General features: G+C 36.3%; 1 protein-coding gene across 6 annotated transcripts in view; it reads left to right on the forward strand.

The window, feature by feature from the left end:
* The first annotated feature begins 2,217 nt into the window (after nt 1-2,217).
* Nucleotides 2,218-24,173, forward strand: part of Oseg2 (intraflagellar transport protein Oseg2) — a 40,428-nt gene continuing 18,472 nt past the window's right edge. For 2 of the 6 annotated variants that reach the window (XR_011721768.1, XR_011721769.1), the window contains exons 1-13: nt 2,218-3,068; nt 3,187-3,372; nt 5,409-5,552; nt 5,692-5,804; nt 5,892-6,077; nt 6,815-7,285; nt 7,941-8,549; nt 8,888-9,326; nt 9,414-10,127; nt 10,279-10,732; nt 11,005-11,111; nt 11,196-11,639; nt 11,707-12,030. Coding sequence is in view for 4 of the 6 variants with exons in the window: in XM_071724173.1 (XP_071580274.1) it covers nt 3,334-3,372; nt 5,409-5,552; nt 5,692-5,804; nt 5,892-6,077; nt 6,815-7,285; nt 7,941-8,549; nt 8,888-9,326; nt 9,414-10,127; nt 10,279-10,732; nt 11,005-11,111; nt 11,196-11,639; nt 11,707-12,030 (4,044 nt within the window). In the remaining 2 variants the exon portion in view is untranslated. Of the gene's footprint in view, nt 3,069-3,186; nt 3,373-3,464; nt 3,612-5,408; nt 5,553-5,691; nt 5,805-5,891; nt 6,078-6,814; nt 7,286-7,940; nt 8,550-8,887; nt 9,327-9,413; nt 10,128-10,278; nt 10,733-11,004; nt 11,112-11,195; nt 11,640-11,706; nt 12,031-24,173 lie in introns of all 6 variants that reach the window. The other 4 variants (XM_071724176.1, XM_071724173.1, XM_071724175.1 and 1 more) reach the window with 4 other exon arrangements.

Here is a 24,173-nt window from a genome sequence, read left to right on the forward strand (position 1 = left end):
TTTATAGCTTTTGATTTTATATATAATTGTTAAATGTCAGTTTTGTCAGATGCAATTTGTGCGAGCTTATTTCGTGGAGCAAATATTTTGTTGCGTTTTCGAGAGTGTTTATCCGATCATTAGCGAAGCGACGCGATGCATTTATATTTGATCACGAGGGACTATGCGCAAATTTTCGCATTGTTTGCGGATTTTATAACTTTATTGACGAATATAAGATCTAATATTTTTCGCATAATTGATTTACGATTACTCGCGTTTTATTGAGGCTCAGATGTACACCCGTCTGTATCACGTCAATAAAAATCTGGCAGCAAAATGAGTATGAATTCATTCGTTTAGCAAAGGATGCACGTTGACCTTAGAAGCGCACGTTGGAATTTCATCCGGAGGGAAAAAACTTTGTCGCGTTTTTTTAATCTTTCTGATTCTCAAAATAAATTCTTCATGTATATTTTTCGCGCTCATAATATTATTTGATTTGTGCAGATTAATTTTCTTTTCATGCATGAAATATATTTTGGCAACTATGCCGTCTATAGGAAGAAATCTGTCGGACTGTGCTAACTCGGACCACGTGCGTTTCTGACGTTTGGATATTAGTGAAATTCGGTTAGAAAACAAAAAAATGACCTGTCTCGTTTCTTGATAGAAATTCGAGATGCTAAATACTAATTTATTGGGTGCGTTCGGGAAGACACTATTAGTGCTATTTGCTTATTTTATCCTTGTTTTACACCTGATGAACGATAAAGATAGAATGATGCAATAGCGCTAATAGCGCGCTTCCCGAACGCAGCCATTGTGTTATAAATTCGACGTTCGCTTTTCGCGTGAGACTGGCATCGGCTTCCTATGTCGCTAAACGGGCCTTTTTCAGTTGGATACGTTTTTTTCATTATAATATACAGAGGAGAAGAAGCTAGGGATAGTGGGATAGGTAGACATACATTTTGTACGACAATATCGGGGGTCTATCGATCGTTAGTACGATTATTTTTTCTCTGGGCCCGGAGCCTCGTCCACGATGACAATATCGCGGACACGGGACGTCTCCAGAATCGTGCTCCGATTACTTTGTACTAAGAATAATTCTGCATAAATTTCTTTTGTGCCTTTATATCATATGTATTTTTCAAGCAAAGTTCATTTGCAGAATTTACGCGATGGAAGATATATGTATACATATATAAATTAGTAATAATTGAAAAAAATGTAAAAATGCCTAACGAGGCATCTGTATGACATATCTGTCAAAGCTCGTTCTTTGAAACGGCTTTATAAATCGCAAAATCCTTTTACAGGAGTAAAGTAGAGGTACTAATGAAGAGTGGGAATATATAAAAAAAGTAGTAATAATTGGAAAAAAATGTAAAAATGCCTAACGAGGCATCTGTACATCATGTCAACAGTGTGTCTGCTGAACGCGGCCATTTTTACATTTTTTTCAATTATTACTAATTATTTTACAATCCCACCCTTCATTAGTACCTATACTTTACTCCTGTAAAAGGATTTTGCGATCTATGAAGCCGTTTCAAAGAACGAGTTTAGACAGATATATCGTTGAGTTCATCTGATCAACACTCTGCGTTGATTGGTTGGTTCTAAAAGTAAGAGCCAATCACGTTCGACTGCTACTCAGCGGCTTGGTCTGCTGAACGCGCCCAATGCCTAACGAGGCATCTGTACGACATATCTGTCAAAGCTCGTTCTTTGAAACGGCTTCATAGATCGCAAAATCCTTTTACAGGAGTAAAGTTTAGGTACTAATGAAGGGTGGGATTGTAAAATAATTAGTAATAATTGAAAAAAATGTAAAAATACCTAACGAGATATCTGTACCACATATCTTTCAAAGCTCGTTCTTTGAAACGGCTTCATAGATCGCAAATTCCTTTACAGGAGTAAAGTAGAGGTACTAATGAAGTGCGGGATTGTAAAATAATTAGTAATAATTGAAAAAAATGTAAAAATGCCTAACGAGATATCTGTACCACATATCTTTCAAAGCTCGTTCTTTGAAACGGCTTCATAGATCGCAAATTCCTTTTACAGGAGTAAAGTAGAGGTACTAATGAAGTGCGGGATTGTAAAATAATTAGTAATAATTGAAAAAAATGTAAAAATGCCTAACGAGATATCTGTACCACATATCTTTCAAAGCTCGTTCTTTGAAACGGCTTCATAGATCGCAAAATCCTTTTACAGGAGTAAAGTTTAGGTACTAATGAAGGGTGGGATTGTAAAATAATTAGTAATAATTGAAAAAAATGTAAAAATGCCTAACGAGATATCTGTATCATATATCTGTCCTGGTTCGATTGCTGTGTAGGAATCAGACAATGTAGCCAACCCCGAAACTGCCCACAACTGCGTGCGCCATCGCGCCGTCTCTCGCAAGATCCGTGAACTACTGCTGTGACATGATTGCTGCTCTGCGTGAATATTTTTGTGAAAAATATACACGATCGTTTCAAAGCTCCCATTTTTATTCTAGGCTTTCGATCTCAATTTCAAAGGTACGTTATTGTTTGTGCACGTCTTCTGAAGTGCGGGAAAGTTTAATTTCGTACATATTACGTATACAACTGTTTATATTAGAAAATAAGGTTATGAGGTGACAGCATTTTAAAAATTTTTTCAATTATTACTAATTATTTGACAATCCCGCACTTCATTAGTACCTCTACTTTACTCCTGTAAAAGGATTTTGCGATCTGTAAAGCCGTTTCAAAATAGGAGCTTTGACTGTTTTTGTCGGTAATTTGAACGGCTTTAGCATCCCCTTAAGTAATGTCTTAAGATGCTAATACGGCTCTGTGATTGGTTCATGACATCTTAAGATTGTATTTAAGTCTTAAATATAAGAACCGACTATGAATACCGGCCATGGAGGGAGAATTGTTTATATAGTTTATGCCTCCTTTTTTCAAACTTTTTTTATTTTATCGTCTTGACTGCGCTCTCTTGAAGCTTGCGCACGCTTGCGCCCAGTGCGAAGGCACCGACGGCATCGTCCTAGCCACGACACTGCCCATCTGTTCTACAGTCTCGAACATCAACATGTAAGATTTTGTTCTTTTCACAGCTAAATTCTTCATAATTTTTGTCTTTTCTCTTTAATACTTTAATTAGTTACAATTACTTATTTTCTAATTATATATTTATCTTTATATATCTCAGCCTGCAGCTGAGGTCAGCATATAATGGTAGTTCTGTCGCCAGGCAACCGACGTGTACACACAAAATCACCTGCTTTACGTCAGTACTGTACGTGTAACTTGTAAATAATATCAAGATAACTGAGAATTTTATTGTAACTGAATCAACATGCATTTGAAATATCTAGGCACCATTATGCCAGCACAGGTGAGTGGATTGTTATTTTAAATTGAGAATTTTTAAATCTTGAGATTTTAAGGAGTATCTGCCTGTCTACATCTGCCTGTCTGCATCTGCAGGACGGATCAATGATGAATAAAACGTATTCTTTCAAGAATTATTGGGTATAGAGATGTACAAATTCTGGCTCTTAGTTTTTCAATATTTTTATGAAAAAGAATTGAATGTCCTCGGACAGACAATAACTTTTTTAAATGTAGTAGGAGGTGCGTAAATTTTATCTCTAGTTCCTAACAGTTCCTGGAAAAGCAATTTATAATATTTTATTTTGGAAAGTCTAATTCATTATATGTGTATAAATATCTAGAAATATATATGACATATATATATATATATATATATATATATATATATATAGAATATATATACATATATACATGGTGAGTCATTTTAATCGATGCAAATATCTCGAAAAATATGGAAGATACGAGGGTCGGTACGAAAGTAATGCCTCCTAATTTTTTTCTCAGAAAATGTTATTCCTGGAACTTTGATGTTTACATGAGTTTAATCTTACATCTTTATGGTGCACATTTATTATTTTTCCACATAATTACCATCTCTTTCTATACACTTTTACCATCTGTGAATATGACGCTGTATTATACTCTTGCGGTAAAAGTCTTTGCTTTTATTCTTGAGGGCTCGATCAACACTTTTGTTTAGCTCATCTTCATCTGAAAATTTGTGTCTACAAAGTGTATCTTTCAATAGGCCGAAGAGGCGCCAGATCCAGACTATAAGAAGGATGTGGATGAGGAAGAACAGTCCATTGCAGTTTAGCAATTGCCTTCCTCATCTGCGCAGACTGATGTACGTGGGGCCGTCCGTTGTCATGAAGAAGAAAAACCTTATTCAGATTTTTGTCAGGTCAGATGAGTGACGATGAGCTAAAGAAAAGTTGATCGAGCCCTCAAGAATAAAAGCAAAGACTTTTACCGCACGAGTATACTGCACGTCTTATTCACAGATGGCAAAAATGTATATTAAGAGATGATTATATTATGTGGAAAAATAATAAATGTACACCATAAAGATGTATTAAACTCATGTAAACACCAAAGTTCCAGGGATAAAATTTTCTAAGAAAAAAATTAGGAGGCATTACTTTCGTATCGACCCTCGTATCTTCCATATTTTTCGAGATATTTGCCTGCATCGATTAAAATGACTCACTCTGTATATTAGATGTGTAAATTAATTCGGTGCCTTTTTTTACAAAAATCAAAATTTGTTTACAAAAAATCAAATGCAAGAGTTTGATGGAATAATCTCCACTATTTTCTATATATGACTACTTTACCCCATTTATCGAACATTTGACGAATATCTTGGCGGAAGAAAATTATCGATAAAGTCTTCAAGACTTTTTCGGACTTCCTCTATCTTGAAACATGTATCAGGTGATGTTGAAGCGACCGAAATAGGTGATAATCCGACAGGGCTAAGTCTGGTGAATGATTCGAGATGAGGGAGAATTTCCCAGTCCGAAGCATAGACGACATATGTTTCGTCTCTTTTGCAAGCGTTTGTATTACCATTACTGTAAAATGATTCGCTTAGTTCCGAAAACTCTGATACCATTTTTTGCACGTTTTATGGGTCACAGCACCTTCACCCAAAGCAGAACAAATAATTTCTGCGGCTTCAGCAAATTTCTTTTTTTAATTATAAAATATGAAAAAATACAATGCCTTAAATGCTGTTTTTCGGACGTCATCATATGTTCTATGTATTACTGTTTTATGAGATTTCTTGTTTACTTCGCCAAATGGTGTTTTGAAAACCATGGAGGTCTCCACTTGCAAACCGTAAAAGGACGAGAAAATAATATTTAATGTTAAAACAAAATTATAAGTTGAATGTAAAGGTAGCGAATTAATTTACACATCTAATATATAAATTTAAATATAAACATATTTAAATAAAATGCATGATGTAAGAGTTGAATATTTCTATATTTATATATATATATACCTATGTATTTATATATTGTATGTTAGGAGTTGGAAAACAGGGTGGTTAGCATAGCATGGTCGCCAAACAATTTAAAGTTAGCTGTGGCATCTGCTGATCGTTCTATTTATCTTTTCGACGAGAATGGTGCAAAACGCGATAGATTTTCCACTAAGCCCATTGATCCCAAGGTATTCATTTTCTAATTCCTAAAATTGTACTTTTAGTTTCTAAGTTTACTGATACCGCCGTTTGTTTTTGCGAGTTTAAAATTTCTCAATTTAAGAGTTGTAGAATAATGTTAATAGCAATATCCTTTTTTGTCCATAGTTTGGTAAGAAGAGCTACATGGTGAAGGGAATAGCCTTCTCCCCAGAGTCCACAAAGATTGCAGTTGGCCAAACCGACTGCATTGTATACGTATATAAAATAGGCGAGAATTGGTAGTTATTAACACAATTTTCCAAAGAAAAAAAAGCCTAAATAAATTGTTTATATATTTATTATTAATAACAAAAATTATTTTACAGGGGTGACAAAAAGGTGATTTGCAACAAATTCCGACAAAGTACCGCGGTGACTTGTCTGATCTGGCCAATGGACGGTCCAATCATTACAGGATTGGCGGATGGGAAAGTCCGCGCGGCTCTGGTCAAGTCGCAGAAAGCGCAAACCTTATATACCTCTGACGCCATGACGATAGCTTTGGCTAGCAAGTAAATTGACGCTTATCGCTATATTTTGAGATTTCGATTATGCACACCAGTAATAATTTACTTACAAGAGAACCTCGCAAACACGAAAATTCTCATTTTGATGAGACTTTACACACATGTAGGGGAGATAAATAGACAAATTTAGAAATTTTTAGTATTTTTAGTATTTTTTTTCATAGTGTAGAGTGACTTTTTGCTTTTCTCGATATATCTAAAAAAATATTTAAGGTATAAAAAAATGTTTTATATAAAAGTTTCTTAATAAGAACACCTCTATTTAACCACATTAATAATATTTTGAAAAAATAATTTTAAAAAAAATTGTTACAAATTATTTTTGCAGATATTTATAAGAACACTCCTATTTAACCACATTAATAATATTTTACAAAAATTATTTGTAAAAAATTTTTTTAAAATTATTTTTTCAAAATATTAATGTGGTTAAATAGAGGTGTTCTTACTTTGAAACGTTTGTATAAAATGTTTGTATAAAGAATTTTTTTATTACTCAAATATTTTTTGAGATATATCGAGAAAAATAAAAAGTTGTTATACAATACGAGGAGTAATTTCGCCCCTTAGAATCGTTTTTAGGCCGCAACTGAAAATTCCTAAATTTATCTACTTACCTCCCCTACATGTGTATAAAATTTTATCAAAAATCAGAATTTTCGGGTTTGCGAGGTTCCTTTGTTAGTATTTCCCTAACGTCAATGATTCTTCTCTATTTGCAGCGTCCGCGGCAATGGCTTTTTGTCGAGCCATGCTGACGGCAGCATTATTCGCTATTACATTGCCGAAGATGGTGGCGCGGAGCCATCGGGACGCGTGTGTGTCCACGGAGTGCCCGCTTACGCCTTGGCGTGGCCGCAGTCGCACATCCTGGCAGCAGGCTGCGACAAACGGCTAACCATGTACGACCCGTACGGCAAACTGGTCAAAACCTTTGACTTCAGCCGGGACTTCCAAGAGAGGGAGATCACTGTGGCCTGCTGTAGCCCGAGTGGCCAGAGCGTCGCCGTAGGCTCCTGGGACAAGGTGCGCATCTTCGATTGGACGCCACGAAGGAGTGTCTGGGAAGAGACTAACGTGCGTGACTTGCCCAATTTCTATACCGTCACGGCACTCTCCTGGAGACGAGACGGCTCGAAGCTGGTAATCGGCGGATTATGCGGCGGCGTCGAACAGTTTGAGACTATTTTGAGGTAATAGATTTCTAGAACTTGAAACTATTAAACTCCTGACGTTTTAATACTCTTTGCATTTTGTGAAAGTTGACTTCTTTGCATCTTTTTGTCGTTGAGGATTGTCATAAAAACTGATATCACCTTGATTGTATAAATCAATGCATAAATCTTATTTTATGTTGTTTTGCAGAATAACTTTTCAGACAGCCAAGTCTATAATCGAAAGACAAATCTTATTGCCAAGTATCTACTACAAATTTTGTCGGCTACAGATTTGACGCTGGTTCTGATTTATCACTGGTTCTGATATGATATCGACAGAACGCCAATAGAAATATAACAGAGTCTGCTAACATAATCAGACAGCAGATTGGGGACAGAAATCGCGCAGATCCTATAGGAATCACCCAGGCTTTCTGCTGCCAATTTGCTGTCTGATTATGTTAGCAGACTCTGCTGGCAGAACATAAGCTGAATACGGATGCAGTTGATGTCAGTCTACTGACATGTCTGATCAAATCTGTTACCAATCTCCCGACATACTGCTGTCATTCTGTTCTTTATTAATAATTATTAATGAAGAACAGAGGACTGTTTATCTATCGCCATATCAATCAAAATTGTTTTGGATGTATATCGCGATCTTTTTATATCAAACTTTCTTATTTTTCAGACGCACAGTGGTTCGCGGTAGTCACGAGGTCGCCTACGTGGGTCCCAACCAAGTGGTGATTCGACCTCTGAGCGACTCCTCGCAGCGTCCCATCGTCATCAGATCGCAGACGGGTCTGGAGATCGAAGATGTGCGCGTCCTAGGGCGCAGAGACAACAACGTAGTGGCTCGAACGGCACACACGTTGTTGATCGGCGATATCGAGCTGGGTCTGATCAGCGAGATCCCGTGGGAAGACCGGTCCGGCGGCGAGAAGTTTTTCTTCGAGTATCCAGTCGTATGCCTGATCTTTTGCTCCGGTGAGCTGACGATCGTTGAGTACGGCCAGAACGAGGCACTTGGTTCCGTGCGAACGGAGGCAGTAAACCCGCACGTGGTCAGCGTGCGCGTGAACGAACGATCCTCGGCTGGTGGGGGCGATAATAAGAAACTGGCATACCTACTGGATCCAAGAACCGTTCGCGTGATCGATCTACTATCCGGCGCGACCATCAATATGATCGTCCATGACGCCCGCGTCGACTGGTTGGAACTGAGCGAGGCGGGTCATCGATTGTTGTCGCGTGACAAGCGAGGCCGCCTTTGGTTAAGCGATGACGAAGGTGAAAGGTAATTATGTGGAGTACCTGGTATTGATTTGATATAAAAGATCTTTCTTATCAATTAAAAGTTGAAAACAAAATTGCGAAATTATAGAAAGCAATCTCGATCTTGAAATGAGTGTTATAATGAAAGTAATGACGAAAGAATCGTCGAGTACTAATAAAAATATCATCAAATGGCTAATTTATTTATTGGAATAACTACAGTAATTTTACCTAAAATAAAGTGCAATAAAAATATCGATTTTTATTTGCATCGTAACTTTTATTATTTTATATTAAAATGATATTGTATTAAAACCAGATTTTCTTATTCTAATCATTCTTTATTTTACGGCACTGCAGAGTCTTGTTAGTGACAGGGGTGTCCTTTGCATCCTGGGTGACTGGTAGCGACGTTGTCGTCGCTCAGACAGGTCAAACTCTAGCCGTTTGGTACAACGTAGACGCGCCAGAAGCGGTTACGCTGACGCCGATCAAGGGCGATGTGATTGATATTGTCCGAGAGGATGGTCGAACGTCTGTGATGGTGGAGGAGCACGGTACTAAGATGGCATATCTGTTAGACGAAGGATTGATCGAATTCGGCACCGCATTACATGACAATGATTTCGGCCGAGTTGTCCTGTTTCTGGAGAACATGAGCGACGGTCCGGAAGTAGAGACCATGTGGGAGAACGTGGCCAGAAACGCGATGAACGAGAGGAAGCTCACGATAGCTGCCAGGTGCTACGCTGCGATGGGCGACGTGGCTTGCGCGAGATTTCTGAAGGAGACTGCTGAGGTTTTTCTCTTTTGTAATGAATATCTATGTCTCCTTCGAGACAACAATCATAATATATTTTTGTTTTCTTTTTTATCATATTTCAAGATTGGTGAAAAGTATGCCGAAGAGACAGGCAACGAACCACTAGCCAATCCGGACTGTTGGGCCCGGCTAGCCATACTGAATGGTGATTTAAAAACCGCTGAGGCAATTTATTTGGAGCAGAATGAGCTAGACAAGGCGTTGGATATGTATCAACGCTATTGGCGCTGGGAGGATGCCCTAAACTTGGCCCAGAGTCGTAACTGGAGTGGTTTATCAGAATTGCGAGACCGTCACTTGGCTTGGCTATTGGACAGCGGTCAAGCGGCTCGCGCGGCCTCCATCATAGAGACTACGAATCCCAGGAGAGCTGTCAAACTTTATTTGGAAGCTCGTCGACCCGGACGAGCCGCCAGATTGATACTTGCCGACAACGAGTTGTTGGAGGACGAAAGAATCGTTGAGGAGGTTATTAGCGGCCTCAAGGCTTCCGACCTTACGGAACTCGCTGGAGAACTACTGGAGAAGACTAGCGCTGGTTCTGAGGCGATCAAATGTTATGCACAGGCCGGTGTCTTTGCGAGAGCCCTCGACCTAGCACGCAAAATCGATCCCACTTTGGTGGTCGAATTAGAAAGGGATTGGGGAAAACATCTGTCAGCCAGTGGTCACTATGATGCCGCTATCAATCACTTTATCGAGGCAGGAGAGACGGTACTAGCACTGAAAGCCGCTATTAATGCGCGACAGTGGAGAAAGGCTTTACAAATTATTCAGGTGAAGTAATATTCTTAATATCTATGCACGCTTTATATATCTTATGGTATTTTTCCAGTTTTATACTATTTCCTCAATTTTTTGTCTAGTTTCATACTATTTCTTCAATAGACTTTTTTTACTATATTCTTTTTTCACATTTTATTTTCAGGTGATTGAGGATGACGATCAGGAGATCCGTCAGCAATGTGAAAAGCTGGGTGAATACTTCTCGTCGATTGGCGAACGGAGCTTGGCGGAAAGTCTTTTTATTCGCGCCGAAAACGCCAAACGTGCTGTGGAGATTCACGTTCAGTCTGGTGACTGGATGCGTGCGCACCAAGTAGCCCAAGAATACATGAAAAGCAACGAGGCCAACGAGGTACTGGCAAAGCACGCCGAAAGTCTGCAACAAACCGGCGAGCTTCGTCACGCCGAGTCTCTTTACGTCGCGATCGGCGACCATGACGCGGCAATTGCTATGTATCGCAAAGCAGGAAACCGAGGCGACATGATCAGATTGGTCGCACAGCATCGACCAGACCTACTTCAAACTACTCACATGCATCTGGCAAGAGAACTAGATGCAGCCGGCAAGCCGAGAGAAGCCGAAGAACACTTCCTAGGTAGGTTCCAGGCTTAAACTAATCACATAGTTTTAAACATAAGTTATTTTAAAAAATAATTCCTTTTTCCTTCAATAAATGAATTTGATTCTTGTAGACTTCGGCCGCGGTTACAGCGTACACATAAAAATCACTGCGGTAGAATATCGACTTTATAGTTCTAATATTTTCCTGTCACTATATAAGTATTTGTTCAGTATTGGACGCATAAAAAGATAAAATATTTACTTTACAATTTATTTAGTTTGTGCGTAAATTGTGTTCTATCTTAGGTGCTGGTGATTGGCGTGGAGCGGTTACAGCTTATAGATCTGCGAACATGTGGGAGGATGCGCTGAGAGTCGCTAAAAAAGCTTCGGGAGAAAAAGCGGCACAGCAGGTTGAAATTTATGCAGCGTTGAAAAGCGTTGTTCTTTTCATTCCTCTTTTGTTAATACTGAGTTTGATCTTTCTTTCTTTTTAGGTTGCTTTAATGTGGGCCCGAACATTAGCCCCGGAACTAGGCGCGAGACTTCTTATGCGATTGGGTTACTTAGAACCTTGCCTGCAATTAGCATGCGAAGCCAGCTTGTTTGACTGGGCTTTGGAAATCGCCAAATACGGCACAATGGATCAGAAGAAAGAAGTTCACTATCGCTATGCAATGTCGTTAGAGGATGAGGGTCGTTTCGCCGAGGCCGAGAAAGAATTCGTACAGGCCGGCAAGACTATGGAGGCGGTACAGATGTACATCCACAGCCGCGACTGGGAGTCCGCCGAGGACGTGGCACGATCGCACAGCCAGGAAGCTGTGGCGCAGGTCTTGATCGCTCGAGCCGCTGAGGCCGCCGAGGGCCAGGATTACGCTACAGCAGAGGCTCTTCTCCTGAGGGCCCACAAGCCAGAAATAATAATAGAACATTATAAGGTTGGCCTTTCCTTCGGATTTCCGTGGATACTTCTATTTTTTCTGTCTAATTGTATTAAAATTTCAGACAGCCGGAATGTGGTCCGAGGCATTGCGAGTGTGTCGAGAATATTTGCCTAGTCAGGAGGCGGCACTACGCAGAGAGTTAGGTCAAAGGAGTGCGGGACTGGACGGGGCAAATGCATTGGAGGAAGCTCGGAAGTGGCTTGATCTCGGAGAAGTACGATCTGCCCTGGACACCCTAATCTTGAATCCGCAGGCACCAAGATCGTATCTCATTCGTGCAGCTGATATTCTTTTGCATCAGGCGGATCCCGAAACGGCGGCGGAAATCGGCGGTGACTTAGGTGCACGTTTATTTTCCGTTGGCGAACATGCGCTCGCCGCTCAGGTAAATTTTCCCTTATAAATAATTAGCTGGTTACCCGGGCTTCGCCCCGGAGGACATATGTAATAAGACTCTCTCTCCTTTTCCCCCTCCCCCTCCCTTTCCCTCTCGCCCTCTCCCTCTCTCTTTCTCCCTCTCCCTCTCCCTCTCGCCCTCTCGCCCTCTCCCCCCTCTCTCTCTCTCTCTCCCTCTCTCCCTCTCTTCCCCCCTCTCTCTCTCTCTCTTCCTCTCTCTCCCTCTCTCTTTCCCCTTCTCTCTTTCTCTCCCCCTCTTCCTCTCTCTCCCTCTCTCTCCCCCCCCCCCCCCCCCCCCTCTCCCTCTCTCTCTCTCTCTCTCTCTCTCTCTCTCTCTCTCTCTCTAAAATGCTATAAATTGAAAAATATTACTTTTTTATCGACTGAAATGCAATTCCGTCGTATACAATACTTTGAGATTCACTCAATTATTTCCTAAAAAATTTCGTAACCAATTTCCAAAAAGATACCGGTTCCTAAAAAGATTGGTAACGAAAAACTATACAGTTTATAGCACTCCCCGGGAAATTCTACCCCTATTTTATATATTTTACGGGCAAAGTCCGCATGGTGTGCAGTGTCGGCATTGCCCGGGCAATGTCAGCATTGCACAACGCGACTGGGCAAAGTAGTTTATTAGCGGACATTGCCCGGTTTGATGTGGGCAAAGTTAACACTGCCCATCCAGCGATGGCAATGTCAGCAACGATTATCACATTGCGGACTTTGCTCGGTTCCAAGTGGGCAATATCGACAATGCTAAATCTCCGTGGGCTAAGCTGCGTTAAATGTCCGTCTATTTAGCGCAGCTTAGTCCATGGAGATTTAGCATTGTCGACATTGCCCGCGGAGTCCGTAGTAGTCTAGGTTTCTCAATTTTTGGGACAGATATTTATGTAATAAAATTATTAGGTGCAAATTTAACAGTATTTATTAGAATATAGGGTAATTGTATAGATGGGGGGATCACCTTGGATGACCTTGATATTTTAGTATGTTGTCAAGGTCACCCTCCTGAGTGACCTTTAGAAGGTTTCAGCCCGCGCTCGTTATTCGTTAAAAAGTTATTAACAAAAAAAGTTTGGAAAATATAGCAGCTATTTTGAGTATTGAAAGGCATAAATGACTAATATATATGTCGAAATAGTTCACACATACACTTTTTTTTGTTTAGTTTTTGTTTAGTTTTGTTTAGTTTAGTGACGCGCTTTAAACAGTTAAATACTGTTAAAGCGCGTCATCTAACCTATGTAGATTAGTGACGCGCTTTAAACAGTTAAATACTTTTAAAGCGCGTCATCTAACCTATGTAGATTAGTGACGCGCTTTAAACAGTTAAATACTATCTACATAGGTTAGATGACGCGCTTTAACAGTATTTAACTGTTTAAAGCGCGTCACTAATCTACATAGGTTAGATGACGCGCTTTAAAAGTATTTAACTGTTTAAAGCGCGTCACTAATCTACATAGGTTAGATGACGCGCTTTAACAGTATTTAACTGTTTAAAGCGCGTCACTAATCCACATAGGTTAGATGACGCGCTTTAACAGTATTTAACTGTTTAAAGCGCGTCACTAAACTAAACAAAACTAAACAAAAACTATACAAAAAAAGTAGCCCACGGAGATTTAGCATTGTCGACATTGCCCACTTGGAACCGAGCAAAGTCTGCAATGTGATAATCGTTGCTGACATTGCCATCGCTGGATGGGCAGTGTTAACTTGGCCCACATCAAACCGGGCAATGTCCGCTAATAAACTACTTTGCCCAGTCGCGTTGTGCAATGCTGACATTGCCCGGGCAATGCCAACACTGCACACCATGCGGACTTTGCCCGTAACATATACAATTCTTTAAAATTCGGTCAATTATTTCTCGAAAAATTAGAAAAATTAAAAAAACCGGTTTTCAGAAAATCGGTAACAAAAAACTATATACTCTATAACACTCCCCGGGAAATTCTACCCCTATTTCATATACTTTTAGTAAAAATTCGGTCCATTGGTTTCCGAGATCATAGCGAACAAAAAAAAGGCTAATTCGAAAAACTTCTGATACCGGTTTCCAAAAAGATCGGTAACAAAAAATTATACACTTTATGGCACTCCCCGGAAAATTCTACCCCTGTTTTATGTACGATTCTTTAAAATTTGGTCAATTATTTCTCGAAAAATTAGAAAAATTAAAAAAACCGGTTTCCAGAAAATCGGAAACGCAAAAATATACACTCTATAACATTCCCCGGAAAATTCTACCCCTATTTCATATACTTTTGGTAAAAATTCGGTCAAATAATTTCCGAGATCATAGCGAACAAAAAAGGCTGCAAACTCTGTTGCTTTATAATAATAGTATAGATATATAAATGTTAAGTTTCTATATAAGTTAATTTTCATTTTAAAATTATTATTTTTGGTGCATTTTCTTCAACTTCTTCGTAGACTTTAATATGTTACCGCTAGCTTTATTATCTTCCTTAATTTCGACCTCGCATTTTTCAAAATTATTCTTCCGATTATTTTTTGTAACTATTCTTTTTTCCTCGATTTCATTTTTATATTTAATAATGGTATTAAGCAATAATTCGTCCATTCCATCTTCTAGAACTATAATTATGAAATAATACATACTTGAATAAAATAAATCAACATAGAATATACATATATATGGACTAATTTGGAATATTTACTTAATGTATCTACTTACGATTTCGAAATTGTTGTATTTCGTTTGGAGTGTTATTAAATCTTCCATTTTGATTTAGCGTTTGAAATTAAAATATATTATAATATATTATTCTGTTTTCGTAGACTTTAATATGTTACCGCTGGCTTTATTATCTTCCTTAATTTCGACCTCGCATTTTTCAAAATTCTTCTTCCGATTATTTTCTGTAACTATTCTTTTTTCCTCGATTTCATTTTCATATTTAATAATGGCATTAAGCAATAATTCGTCCATTCCATCTTCTATAGAACTATAATTATGAAATAATACATACTTGAATAAAATAAATACATGTATATGGACTAATTTGGAATATTTACTTAATGTGTCTACTTATGATTTCGAAATTGTTGTATTTCGTTTGGAGTGTTATTAAAATCTTCCATTTTGACTTGGCGTTTGAAATTAAAATATATTTCAATATATTATTCTGTTTTACAATTTCAAAATGACATATATTATGTGAAACCAGCAAATTAGATAGTCATTTATTTTTTCATATATTATGTGAAATCAGCAAATTAGATAGTCATTTTTTAATGTAGTGAGCTATTATTAAGTGTGTTAATTATTTCCGGAAAAATCCAAAAAGATCGGTAACGAAAAATTATACACATCATGGCAATCCCCAAAAAATTCTACCCCTACTTCATATACAATTCTTTGAGATTCGGTCAATTATTTCCCAAGAAATTTGAAAAATTCGTAACCGGTTTCCAAAAAAATCAGTAAAAACGAAAAATTATACACATTATGAAAATCCCCGGAAAATTTTACCCCTACTTTGTGTATAATTTTTTAAGATTCGGTCAATTAATTCCCAAAAAATTGAAAAAATTTCGGTACCAGCTTCCAAAAAGATCGGTAATAAAAAATTATACACTTTATAGCACTCCTCTAAAAATTCTACCCCTGTTTCATATGCAATTCTTTGAAATTCGGTCAATTATTTCCCAAAAAATTAGAAAAATTTTTGATACCAGTTTCCAGAAAATCGATAACGAAAAATTATATACTTTATAACACTCCCCGGAAAATTCTACCTCTACTTTATATATAACTCTTTGAGATTGGTCAATTATTTCCCGTAAGAATTAAACAAATTAAAAAAATCTGTTTTTAGAAAATCGGTAACGAAAAACTATACACTCTATAGCACTCGCCGGAAAATTCTACCCCTATTTTATATGGTTCTAACACAAATTCGGTCCAATAGTTTTTAAGTTAATAACGTTTTTTTTAATTTTTCTAATTCTTACGGGTGGTGTATGTTAGAACGTTTTTAACTTAAAAACTATTGGACCGAATTTGTATTAAAACCATATAAAATAGGGGTAGAATTTTCCGGGGAGTGCTATAGAGTGTATAGTTTTTTGTTATCTATGTTCTGGAAACCGATTTTTTTAATTGTTTTACCCGTAAGAATTAGAAAAATTAAAAAAATCGGTTTCCAGAAAATAGATAACGAAAAACTACACACTCTATAGCACTTTCCGGAAAATTCTACCCCTATTTTATATACTTGTGGTAAAAATTCGGTCCAATAGTTTTCAAGTTATGAACGTTCAAACACACACCACCCGTAAGGATTTTATATAATAGTATAGATGATGCAAAATGGAAAGATCATAGGACAATAAACGAGCGAAAAAGGATAAAACTAAACTTTTCAAACGCTTCAGAGTATCATTTTGTTTTTGTTTAACATTTGATAAATAACAAGGATGAAATGTTTTCAAGAGCGTTTGGAGCGCCAAGTGGATTGCACCCATAATTTGATTTATTATCATCTAGTCAAAAGAAGTTAAGGAGGTTCAGGTGCCACAAAAAAATGCAGCCAGCTTCATTAAATTTTTAGTATATTGTTCTGGAATGCAAAATAGAATTATGTGAATTTTTGGGGAATTTTTCATGTTTTGAAAAAAATCGATTCCAAAAATTGTACTTTTTAGCATAGGTTCTTATGGGAAATGACATATTGCTCACCTTCAGAATGAAATAATGCAAGAAAAAATGCAAATGATAAGGAAAGAAAAATATGCACATGTAATTTAATAATTAATTTACAAATAAATGAGTGAAAGAAAGGGGTAGGTTATCGCACATTTCGTAGAAAAATTAATTATTAAAGCGTAAATTGCTTGATTTTTCGTCTGCTAGAAATGAACGCAAGCAAATAATGACAACAGCGCAAACGAGTATAGTAGAGGTTGTACGGCGGGGCATTTGAATAGAAGTTGCGATGTGTTTGATAATATAAAAGTTTTTGATAAATTGTGCATGTCATTAAAAGTCCTGTTATTTTCAGTCCTGATTTCCATACGCTTGTATTTTTTTTTACTCACAAACTTTCCTTTCAATCTGTATTGTTTATCAGTCATTTTTAAGGTTAACGCTTGACAGAAGCAGCAGCACGCACTGGACCCCCGCGTCCCACTACTGCCCCCGATGAAGCACCCGAACCTCCTTAACGGAACGTTTTGAATAAAAAAAATTAGAGTGTAGTAAATAAAAATTATAGTTACTACACTGTAATTTTTCTTATTTATTTTTGTTATTTTTTTGTTATTTTAACTTTAGTGTAGCGTTACAACACTTACTACACTCTAATTTTTTGTAAAACTCGACAATTAAGGGGATCCTGCAGTGACAGGCGAACTTCCTCGATGTCGATAATGTTAACCTTTCTAATTTTGTTTTCCCTATATCTGTCTTTGTCTAACGAAATGACATCTGTCCTTGTTTGATTGCTCGCCATCTCTCGCAAGATTCGGCAACTACTGTTGCTGCTCTTCTTGTCATTCTGCATCCGTATTTGCATTACTAAAATAATTTTTCGATGGATCTTTTTTTGTAGGCATTGAATCTTACTTCTACTTGCACGATATTATTCCTACATGTTTTCCCAAGGGCAGATGATAAACATTATGTATGTATAAACTGCAGAATTTTTGTTTTAAGCAAATATTGTCGTCAGGTGACAGCTGTATGTGCCCAAATAAGTAGGGGAGACCGGGGCTAAGCCGACAACGGGGCAAACTTGACACTAGGCTTTTTGCCAATTTAAATCTATCGTAGAAACTTGCCTTTCCTACTGTAAATGCGTCTTTATGTGCCAGTATTATCAACGGAATTTGGTAACATTCTGAGTTATAGTGTAATTTTTAACGCGACATAAGCGTTTTTGATAGTGAAAAGTAATTTTTCTGATCTCTCGAAAATGTCTACTCTTTCATCGAGCTTTACTCTTGCGAATCTACCGGTAAGTGATTTTGATGGGAAATTTGATGCTCTATATGAATCCGATAATCGTTTTTGCATATTTTCAAAATGTTCATGTTTTTGAAGTGACAAAAGTGAAAAACGACGTCCGGGGCAAAGTCAACACCACGCCGTTTCGTCGGCTCCCAGTAACAAACGATGCTTGTCATGCAGCCGTATGGCTCATGACAAATGTATGCGCACGTCCGATCGCGAGTTTACTTGCATTAATTGTTTTTCAGACATGAGTTTAGATGAAGATAATTGAAAGTTCAACAATTTTTGTTCTCATTATTTCAAATGATTGTTCTAGCTACTTTATTCCGAATTTTTGTACTTTTTAAATACGCAATAAACAATGTATTTTCATTTTCAGACAGTAAAAAATAAGTTCCAGATCAAATTGTGTCGATCAGACAAAGTGTTGAGTTTGCCCCGGCGGGGTGTCGAGTTTGCCCCGGCATTTTTCAATTCGAAAATTAGTCTTCGCGTCACTTTTCCTTTCCTGGCGGCAAAACAAAGCGACGTACAGCAAAACTTCCTGAATCAATTTTGTACCTGAAGAAACACTCTTTAAATATGTACCATTGAATTTGCCTAAAAATTTTAATTAAATATTAAAAATTGCCTTTGAAAAAATAGTGTCGGCTTAGCCCCGGTCTCCCCTAATATTTTTAATTTTTTGGTGTTTTTGATATAAAATCGCGTTTGTTACCCTAGATTTTTGTGCGGACTTTAATTCTGTAAAAGATTTTTGCAATTCTATAAAGCCAATTAAAAGATCCATCAAAAAACGATAATGTCGGTAAATCATACGGCTGCAGGATCCCCTTAAGGGGATCCTATAGCGGCAGTGCACTTTATGCACTAAGTGCACACTTTAACTCGTATTTTATTTATTATAAATGTTTAAGAGCAAAAATGCAAAATCGGGCTGTGTTGGGCACTACATATGAGCTTACTGATTAAAAATATCCTAAATGGAATAAGATTCATTCGATATTTTGGCTAAATACTTATAATTTGTAATTTAATTACGAATTATAAGTATTTTGCATTTTTGCTCTTAAACATTTATAATAAATAAAATACGAGTTAAAGTGTGCACTTAGTGCATAAAGTGCACTGCCGCTATAGGATCCCCTTAAGGGGATGCTAAAGTGACTTAAATTACCGACAATTACAGTCAAGCTCGTTCTTTGAAACGGCTTTATAGATCGCAAAATCCTTTTACAGGAGTAAAGTATAGGTACTAATGAAGAGTGGGAATGTAAAATAATTAGTAATAATTGAAAAAATTTTTAAATGCTGTCACCTCATAATCTTATTTTCTAATATAAACAGTTGTATAAGTAATATGTACGAAATGAAATGATCCCACTCTTCAGAAGACGTGCACAAACAATAACGTACCTTTGAAATTGAGATTGAAAGCCACCTATTAGAAGTTAGCCCCCCACTTTTATAATTAACATATTTTCACGGTTGTGCTGAATTGTGCTAGGTTTGTGCTATATTGTGCTCGAATATTATAACCATAATATGAAAAATACGAAAGAAAATTTAAAAAAAACGAATTTTTAGGTCAGCCCCCCATTTTTCGTTTTTTTCAATTTTTTCGATTGTGCTGAGTTGTGCTAAGTTGTGCTAACATTGTGCTAAAATATTATTTAAAAAAAATAATAACAGAAAGAGCTACGATAAAAAAATAAATTATATCCAAAAATGATTTTTTTATCGTAACTTTTTTTGTTATAATTTTTTTTAAATAATATTTTAGCACAATGTTAGCACAACTTAGCACAACTCAGCACAATCGAAAAAATTGAAAAAAACGAAAAGTAGGGGGTTGACCTAAAAATTATTATTTTTTATTTTTTCGTATTTTTCATATTATGGTTATAATATTCGAGCACAATATAGCACAAACCTAGCATAATTCAGCACAACTTCCGGTTTTCTAGGAACAACAATGTAAAGAGCACTTTACTCTTGAACGCTCAAATTTTATAATTCAGATTTGTAATAATCTAGTGGTGAGTGTAATATTAATTACCTAAGACCTCTCTTTGTCATGCACTTATTGCATGCATATAAGCCGTTCCACCGCGACAAGGTGGAGGTCGAGCGCCGTGAAATGCAGTACCGCGACCATAGATTTATATAGATAGACCGGCCCCTGCCGTAAGAGCACGCGTCGGAAGACCTACGGTGCAGACATAGCCGTGGCGATGGTCCTCTCTCTTTCTTCTGATCGCTTGGTGGGGATAGAAGTCTATAGCCCGGCAGGAGCCAATACAAATATAAGAAGAAGACACGGCGCTCGGCCGCTAGCACGTGCTTGGAGTGGAGAAAGCGGCACCGCGTTCCGGTCTCTGGGTAATAGCGCGGACAATAAGCGATAGGTTTTTGTTTCTCCGTTCTTACGCGAGATATATCAAGAGACACAATTTTGGGCGTAACGCTGCGAATAGCTCTTTCAAGCGCGAGATTTTTTGTTTTTTGTCATATTAATCTATTATTTTATGAATATGGCTCAACACGCATCGGAACTTTTAGATATAATTTTGACAGAAAAGTATAAGATTCTTTCGAACTCTTTCGGAAAACCTGTTGTGCCAAGTTCAGAGATATATACAAATATTAGTAATGATTTTGCAAATAAAACAGGGAAAAAATTGTCGCCAAAGTACATTTATACTATTTTACTGGAAGATAGATATGCTCTTTGGAATAAATTTCTGAATTATCACGGTATTGAAAAGCTTTCAACGTCTATGTTAAATGTTTCGGAAAGTACTTTAGATGACTCTTGTAATAATGAAAGAATTGAATTACAATTGATTTTGCCATTTAAAATATGGATAGCAATGGGTCCTGAAGAAGTAGAATATGATGATAAAAAACTATCGGAAAGAACTTATAATGTATTATTTCGAAAAATCTGGACTGACGTTTTATTTGAACAATTGTGGCAGCAAATACGTATACCATGTGCTTTATCGTTCAAACGATGTAAAATGACCGAGTCTGGAATTTTTTTAAAGATGTTGCCAATTGTTCGGAATGTAATTGTAGCTTTTCGGGAATGGTTGCAAATAAACCGGAACCAGCAAAAGATGTTGTTATGGAATGTATTCTCGAAAATTTTGATTTTTCCGTAAAACACAAAAAAAAGCGACACTTAAAAGGAAATCGAAGAATAGAAATTTCAAATAAAATGTTAGAAAAAAATATTTTACCATGCATTTGGCGTCGAAATGAAGCAAATAAAATAATGGAATTTGGTGATCCAGAACCCGCGCATTTACCTAAGAATCAAATACTCTCAAAAGCAAAACAGGAACGTGAAAAAATCAATCTAGCGCTTACTTCTTCTGATCCACTTCAGAATTTACAGAGTATGAAATACAATCGATTTGCAGGACAAATACATGGCATTGGATTAGATCCATTTTATATACACTACTGGACACCAGAACAAACAGCTATTTTTGTGCAAAATTTAGAATATATCTGCATAGACGGAACAGGATCTTTAGTAAAAAAATTAAAACAACCGTCAGGTGAACTATCATCCCATATTTATCTGTATCAAATCGTTACAAAAACTAATACATCTTACATGCCAGTGTTTCAAATGTTGAGCGCATCTCAAAATACAAACACTATACATTTTTGGTTGATAGAGATCATACGAATTGGCATGAAACACAAACCAAATTTTCCATTGCCGAAACAAGTAATTTGTGATTTTGATAAAGCTTTAATAGGCGCTATTGTCAGAGCATTTTGTCAATGTAAAAATTTACAAGACTATTTGTCTCAATGTTTCATGAGCTTGAATGAAAAATCAAAAAATCTACCACCTACATTTTTGCGCTTAGATGTATCACATTTTATCCACATGATCTCAAGATGGAAAGAATTAAAAGTTATTCATCCTCAAGCCCGTTTATTTTATATTACGATTATGGCATTTTTAACAAAAATAACAGATTTTTTAGAATTTCAAGAAGTAGCAAAATGTGCCATTATTCTTGCAAATAGTGAAATGTATGGCAATACGAAAGATAATATTCCGTCTTATGCAGTACCCTGCTTTAAAATATTACACGCAGTTGTTACGCAGAATACTGTTTCATGCGAAATTATTGACAATGAAAAAGATCCAACAAAATATACAGTTAATTTTGATGCATTTGATACAGAAACAGAAGAAATGATTCAGAGCAAATCTAATATTAGTACATGGTTAACAACATTCTTTGCTGAATGTATAAAAATAGCTAAAGATAATGCTATAAACAATCCGGGATGTAATGTAAATCCGTATTATTCGATAGGAATAGGGAAACAAATAATATTTTTATTATTTTATTTTCCATTATATTCGAACGTGATGTTGCCTATTTTTACTTATGGGTCTCTAACTGCAACATCTTCTGCAGTAGAGGCTGAATTCAATGACTGCAAACATCGACTTTTAAAAAATATTTCACGTCCGATGCGCGTCGATAAATTTATTACTTTACATCTACAATCATTTTCTGGTCGTGCAAAACTCGCAGTAGCGGAACAAATACCTGAAAGTGTCTCCGAAAAAAATAAACTAGAAAATAAAATTAAAAAAGAAATAGATTTAGATATTGTACCGGATTCACTACAACCTCATCCACAACAAAATCTGACATACATAGATACCGAAGTCACACACACAACAAACGACAATCTAAAGAACAAAGATGCTACTAACATAAATCGTATCGAAACTCCACAAACATTAGAAATTATAAATACTAATAAAAAAGAAAATGACAAATGCGATTTAAGTGAACAATCCATAATCAATGAAAGCTCAGAGGATGAATATTCTGATTTAAATATTGAACATAATTGGCGAAACAAAAATTAGAGAAAAACAGGTAAAAGAACGTATCTGCAACCACGACCTGACTTTACAGGAGTTTGTAAAAGAAAAAAGATTGATATTGCCATGTTGCAAAATGGAAATCTTCGTGAGTCATTTAAAGATGGAAAAAATAGACTCATAGTGCTAAACACATGTGGAATCGACAGTATTGTCCAGTTATTTGCCGCTGCATGTAAACATCCAGTATTTTATGATGTTATAAAAAATGCTACATTGGATATGTTTCAATTCATTAAAAATTTTATCGATAAAGGTCCGCTCAAATCTATTTATAAACAACGCGCAACAATATTACGCAAAATTGAATGTTTTGTCAAAAAAAAATGAGTTTGGTGTTATAACAATAGACGCACAATCAAATGTGTGCAATTTGTGCGACTATCTTTTAAATGAACAGCCAAGTTGCACAATACAAATGGAATGTATTAATTGTACAAAAATAACGACTAAAAACTTGATTCTTATTAATCTTGACTTCGAAACCATTCAATTACATGGATATAATGCTATTGCTCAGGCAATTCAAAATAATACAACAAATAATTATAAAGAATGCAAACAATGTAAAGAAAATGTAGAGTTAAGGGTAAATTATCATTCGCATTTGTTAATTGAATGTATCTTCGACAAAAACGTCGAAGTAGCGATTAGAACTTTTCCGAAAATTCTTATACTTGATAACGCATCATTTTCCTTAATTGGCATTATACATTACAGAGGTGGACGCAACATAAACGAGATTGGACATTATTCAGCTTACGCTTCCTATGGACAAAAATGGATTCTCTTCGACGATTTATTAAAAAAATGACAATTTGTCACTGAAGATACTACTGTAAATCCAGTACTTTGTTTATACATAAAAATACATTAAAAAGCAGAGTTATAAAAGTTAAAAACGAGCATAACACTTTCAAAATTATAGAGAGAGAAATTAATAAACAAAACAATAATAAACAAGAATAGTAAAGTACGAAATATCATAAACTGTTGGTTTTATATTATACGTTTTACTTAACTTTTAGATATCAAAATACGTTTTTATTATATATTCAGATATTAAAATGTTCTTCTTTTACATTTAGATATTTAAGATACATTTTATTTTACATTTAGATAATAAATTTCTTAATTATAATTTTAAATGGCATAAAAAAATATTTTAAAAATTAAACAAAAAAATTTAAAACACAAAACAAAAAAAAAC

This window comes from Temnothorax nylanderi, unplaced genomic scaffold (genome assembly GCF_030848795.1).
Source record: "Temnothorax nylanderi isolate EJ_2023f unplaced genomic scaffold, tnyl_v1.0 TNYL_tig0722_pilon, whole genome shotgun sequence".
NCBI classification, from domain to species: domain Eukaryota; kingdom Metazoa; phylum Arthropoda; class Insecta; order Hymenoptera; family Formicidae; genus Temnothorax; species Temnothorax nylanderi.